The sequence below is a fragment of the Formica exsecta genome, unplaced genomic scaffold (genome assembly GCF_003651465.1).
Source record: "Formica exsecta isolate Colony F162 unplaced genomic scaffold, ASM365146v1 scaffold1414, whole genome shotgun sequence".
In the NCBI taxonomy this organism is placed as follows: Eukaryota; Metazoa; Arthropoda; class Insecta; order Hymenoptera; family Formicidae; genus Formica; species Formica exsecta.
In genome coordinates, this window is record NW_021848743.1 from 20,480 (window position 1) to 26,522 (window position 6,043).

At 39.2% G+C, this 6,043-nt stretch overlaps 1 protein-coding gene across 1 annotated transcript in view; it reads left to right on the top strand.

Moving 5' to 3' along the window:
• Positions 1 to 1,493: 1,493 nt before the first annotated feature.
• The window catches only part of LOC115246225 (zeta-sarcoglycan-like), a 23,381-nt gene continuing 18,831 nt past the window's right edge, over positions 1,494 to 6,043 (top strand). The window contains exon 1 of the mRNA XM_029824922.1: positions 1,494 to 1,775. Within this exon, the coding sequence (XP_029680782.1) occupies positions 1,494 to 1,775 (282 nt within the window). The remainder of the gene's footprint in view (positions 1,776 to 6,043) is intronic.

The following is a 6,043-nucleotide window of genomic DNA, read 5'->3' on the forward strand; positions in this document are numbered from 1 at the left end:
TATATTTATAGAATTAAAATATATTTTTATAGATTTTTGTTAATATTATATCAATACAATTTCTGTCATTAATGTATAAAAATGAGAATATATTTTCCTTTTACAGCTAATAAAGATTTATATAAATTCGTAGAAAAGAATTTTAAAGTAAGAAACATTGCTCTATTTTTTAAAAGTCGGCGAGCCAGTTTATCGTTATAATAAATGAAGAACGATCGCAAGATGTGATATTTAATGAGTGACTCAAAGTGTAATGTTGGTTTCTTCTCATGTTGTAAAAGTCAGCAGATTTATTTTATCGTCATAGTTAATATAACGAGGGGACGGCCAGCGAAAATGAATTGCATCGATATGCAAATGCTCGCCGAATGCATAATCAATGTAATATATCCCAAAAGTATTTTTTCGCTGTAATGTCGTTACAAGTGAATACGTGTACTGATTACATTTTCCTTCCGATAATTTAATTTATAATATTACATTTTCCTTCCGGTGAATTAATTTATAACATAAGCTTGTAGGATGCTCATAAAAATGTTACATTTGAGTACGCGCCGATAATAGTGGCAAATTAAAAGGGAAAAAAACTTCGCGAAGTGATCTTCGGCGAGTTCATCTTTACAAGCCGTACACGTCTGAACTTCTATACCTCTCTAATCCGACAAGCTATTTTATTTCCGAGTTAAAGTATATTACTAAGTTGCTGATTCGCGATTTAGCAGTGATGTTACGTCAAATATTTCGAGCTTAAAAATGATTTATGTGTGTAAACAGAATTAAAGTATTCTTCCAAATATTAGACTATACAAATATCTGGAAAATGTATTTATAATTAAAATATATTTAAAATATATTTCTTTTACAAGCCGTACACGTCTGATATAAAGTATCTCACGTTGTTGAAGGGAAAAAAAAACGGAAGATCTGTCTTTCGTGACGCATTTCGCCTCTCCGAACAATTCCGCGCAGCCGGTGTTCAAGAATGAGGTATAAACCGTTGATAAATGATCACGGCAGAAAGAACAGCCTCGTAATTGTAGTCTTATTAATGGCTCGCAACTGCACGCTGTAACGACCTGTAGCTATAACACGCATCTCGTTTGTATCTCGCAACCGTAATCTGCCAATTTACGGCGTGAAATCGCTAGTAGCACGAGAACGTGCACGAAGGTATTCAACGGTATTCAAAGTATGAACGCGATAAACACAATATCCACAGAATAAATCAATTATTTAAAAAAAATGTGAATTCTCTCTCTTGTTGAAATAAATCTGAAAACTTATATCCACTTGTCACAATTTGAATAACTTTTTTCAAAAATTCAGAGAAAGAGAGAGATTTTATCTCGTAAACTAAATAAATTAATTTTAATGTCAATTATTAATCTTATATTTAGAAAAAAATTAAAGATCTTGAAGAAAAAGAATTTTTTATCGCATATATTTTTGATATATTTAAATTTTGTTCAATACATTTAAATTATATTTCTAGGATGTCACGGGGCCAAGGGGTATGGTCCGACGAGCCTTGCACTTCCGGTAGTGCGAGTCGCCGCGGTGGAGCGCGGCAAATGGCGGGATCGTCCTCGAGAACGTCAACTTCCGCCTTGGAGGAGCGCGCTTCCGGTACCACGCCGTGTAAAAGCGGCTTCAGATTAGGTGTCTACGGCTGGAGGAAAAGATGTCTTTACTCCCTCGTGTTGACCCTCATGGTCATCGTTATTCTCAACCTCGCTCTTACCGTCTGGCTTTTAAAAGTCATGGGATTCAGTTCCGTAAGTTTATAAATTAATGAGACTTTATTTTAATATCTCACACACAACATTACAAACTCATAAAATTAATAAATTTATCAATATAATTTTTTCTCAAGCTTCTTTAATAAAAATTCGAGATGGTAGATAAAAATACAATGACTCACAAAGTTGATCAAATGTTTCGAAAAACTTTCAAAATATTATCTAAAAAAATATATTTTATCTATATTTTATTGATAATAAAAAGCAATAAAAAATTCTGTTTACATACTTTCTTTCTGTTTTTCCTTCTTTTTCGTTACATTAAAAATTCATATAAAGTTTCTAAAAAACTTGATTAATTCTGTGAGCAACTGCATGTATAGTAACTAGCATTTCTGTATCGATTAATTCGAGAATTTTGTATATTTGAACTCTTGTAATAAATCAATATGAAATAATATATATATGTCATGGCGTATGGGAACGCACTTTGGGTAGGTCCGGTAAACGATCCTTTCTCAGTTAGGATCTTCCCCTGTAAGTTCGACCTGGATAGAGGGACGTATGTAACTTTTCGACAGTCATTAAAGTCGACTTCTCTGCCTTGCGGCTTGGAATTAGTTTCGCGCGAGTTCTTGAGCCCGAATAACAAGCCTCGACGAGGGTGTCGGATCGTGCGAGCGTGGAATGCATCACCGACGATTTTGAGGATGGCGGCAAGGGAAGGGGGAGGGGGGAGGGGGGCAGGGGAAAGAGAGGGAAAGATGGTGTGAGGCGCGAGGGTGGTTAATATAATTCGCCGTAATTGCCGGAACCGTTACATGGGTGCCGTAGTGTTTCCGTCGCGGAAAATTGTCGTTTGCACTTCATACTTCTTCTTCTCTTTCAGACTTAATTCGGTCGCATTACAATTACTCGTCTCTGAAATCGACCGAGGAGGGGGGGATTCATTAGTAAGTAAGTCGGCAATGTTCGAGCGTTCTCCTTTCGCTCTTCGCAATCCCGGAGAAACGCGACCCATACCGACTTCTTGATTGCGATAATGACTGTAATGTGAAGGTCGTTTCGATGTAAATGTCCAAGTCGCGCGCGAGGATCAACTTGTCTACGACTTTCTTAAGTTAGCGGGACGTATTTGGCAGTTCTAGACCCAATGAAAAATGTATATCGTACGAAATATAGCGTTAATTTTGATATTATTAATTTTAATTTCTCCCTTTGTGTGCTGCAAATTTTATAATAAAATTGGTATATTTAATATTAAATAAAGAATTTTTCAAATGTCTCATTATGATAAAATTTATGTAAAATTAAGCGAAAAATGTGTGCATTTTATTAGATAAATTTTTCAACGAATGATTTTCCAATAATTTTACTATTTATGCTACAATGTGTGCAAAATAGATCACTAAATAATATCATTAGAACGGTATAACTTTTTTCTCGATAGGGCACTCTCTCTTTGAAGAACGAAAGAGCAGCTGCACAATGCGCTTCGCAATCACCTGTAACACACGTAGCACGATTCGATTCTCATGCGCGCAGAGATCCACATAAATTCTTTCAATCCACTTTATCGCCCGGTCGCATAATCGTACCAACGCTCTCTCTCTCTCTCTCTTTCTCTCTTTTGGTTCTGCAAATCGCAGCATTCCCACGTACGCGAGCGAGGTGCAACAATGCCATGGATTGGTCGATGACTAAGCTGGTGCCTAGTTCGCTCGATTAAGGCAAAAACGATCATGGTACTATCAACCTCGCGCCCCCTCCAAGCTGCTGCTGCCGCCGCTGCTGCAACTCCCTATTCGCTATTATCGAATTTATTCGAAATCGAAAGGAGCTTTCGCGATCTGGCGCAATGATCCCTCGATGGGGGCTAAACTCGGTGGAAATTGAGTATCAATCCGTAAGTAAGGAGTCTAGGAGCAGCAGGGATACCCCGTGGGAAATGTAAGTCTCTGCCACTTCTTTCCCACCCTCCCTCTTCACCCTTTCAGCTTCCACTCTCTCTCCCTCTTCGATACTTTCCCGTTTTACGCCACTTCCATCCTCCGTCAACTTCTTGCCACCCTCTCTTGCCTCCTCATCTCTTATCCCATCCTCCCACAGTGATTCTTTCATTTGATCTCCCATTCGGTTTTTCTCTTTTTCTTTTTCTAGTTCTCTTTTTCTCTCTAGTTCTCTTCTTTTCTCTCTTTCTCTCTCTCTCGAAACATCCTTCAACGCAGTTAATACTACTCAGTTTGCCGATTCACGCCGAAAACTTTTCCAACTAACGTGTCGTTCTTCTTCTCTCTCTCTCTCTCTCTCTCTCTCTCTCTCTCTCTCTCTCTCGGGATTCATTAGTAAGTAAGTCGGCAATGTTCGAGCGTTCTCCTTTCGCTCTTCGCAATCCCGGAGAAACGCGACCCATACCGACTTCTTGATTGCGATAATGACTGTAATGTGAAGGTCGTTTCGATGTAAATGTCCAAGTCGCGCGCGAGGATCAACTTGTCTACGACTTTCTTAAGTTAGCGGGACGTATTTGGCAGTTCTAGACCCAATGAAAAATGTATATCGTACGAAATATAGCGTTAATTTTGATATTATTAATTTTAATTTCTCCCTTTGTGTGCTGCAAATTTTATAATAAAATTGGTATATTTAATATTAAATAAAGAATTTTTCAAATGTCTCATTATGATAAAATTTATGTAAAATTAAGCGAAAAATGTGTGCATTTTATTAGATAAATTTTTCAACGAATGATTTTCCAATAATTTTACTATTTATGCTACAATGTGTGCAAAATAGATCACTAAATAATATCATTAGAACGGTATAACTTTTTTCTCGATAGGGCACTCTCTCTTTGAAGAACGAAAGAGCAGCTGCACAATGCGCTTCGCAATCACCTGTAACACACGTAGCACGATTCGATTCTCATGCGCGCAGAGATCCACATAAATTCTTTCAATCCACTTTATCGCCCGGTCGCATAATCGTACCAACGCTCTCTCTCTCTCTCTTTCTCTCTTTTGGTTCTGCAAATCGCAGCATTCCCACGTACGCGAGCGAGGTGCAACAATGCCATGGATTGGTCGATGACTAAGCTGGTGCCTAGTTCGCTCGATTAAGGCAAAAACGATCATGGTACTATCAACCTCGCGCCCCCTCCAAGCTGCTGCTGCCGCCGCTGCTGCAACTCCCTATTCGCTATTATCGAATTTATTCGAAATCGAAAGGAGCTTTCGCGATCTGGCGCAATGATCCCTCGATGGGGGCTAAACTCGGTGGAAATTGAGTATCAATCCGTAAGTAAGGAGTCTAGGAGCAGCAGGGATACCCCGTGGGAAATGTAAGTCTCTGCCACTTCTTTCCCACCCTCCCTCTTCACCCTTTCAGCTTCCACTCTCTCTCCCTCTTCGATACTTTCCCGTTTTACGCCACTTCCATCCTCCGTCAACTTCTTGCCACCCTCTCTTGCCTCCTCATCTCTTATCCCATCCTCCCACAGTGATTCTTTCATTTGATCTCCCATTCGGTTTTTCTCTTTTTCTTTTTCTAGTTCTCTTTTTCTCTCTAGTTCTCTTCTTTTCTCTCTTTCTCTCTCTCTCGAAACATCCTTCAACGCAGTTAATACTACTCAGTTTGCCGATTCACGCCGAAAACTTTTCCAACTAACGTGTCGTTCTTCTTCTCTCTCTCTCTCTCTCTCTCTCTCTCTCTCTCTCTCTCTCTGTCCCTCCTTCGCTCCTCGTAAGTCGTAATTAGAGGAGCGATAATTAAACTCTCGTTTATCGGTCGGTATTCGCGCCGATAACTCATGTCCGATTAATTGTGCGACTCGGTAAATCAGCGAGACAATCAATTACGAGTTCGGGCGCGTTAATTATTGCGCGCGGTCGGGTTGCGGGCTGCCCCGGTCGACGATTTACGACGATTTCGATTCACGGTGACGCGGGTTCGACGTATATACCGGGATATCTCGGGGAAAGTCGAATGTAAAAATCTTCGGTGAGTTTGTCGGCGCAAATCCAGCGGCCACGGAATATAGAGATATGACTTATGCGCGGCAGTTTCATTTATAGGGAATAAGAACGTGATTTTGTAATACAATGTACGTGAAATTTTACGCATGAGGAATAGATGGGATTTAGCGGATTGATATAAACGGATTGATCAGGAAACTGCATAAAACTGGATACAACTCTATTCTATTTTTATCTGTACAATTTGGACTTAACCTATCTTGAAGCAAGTAACATTTCGTAGAAAATATAACAGCAGAAAATAAAAAAAGAAATATATATATATATATA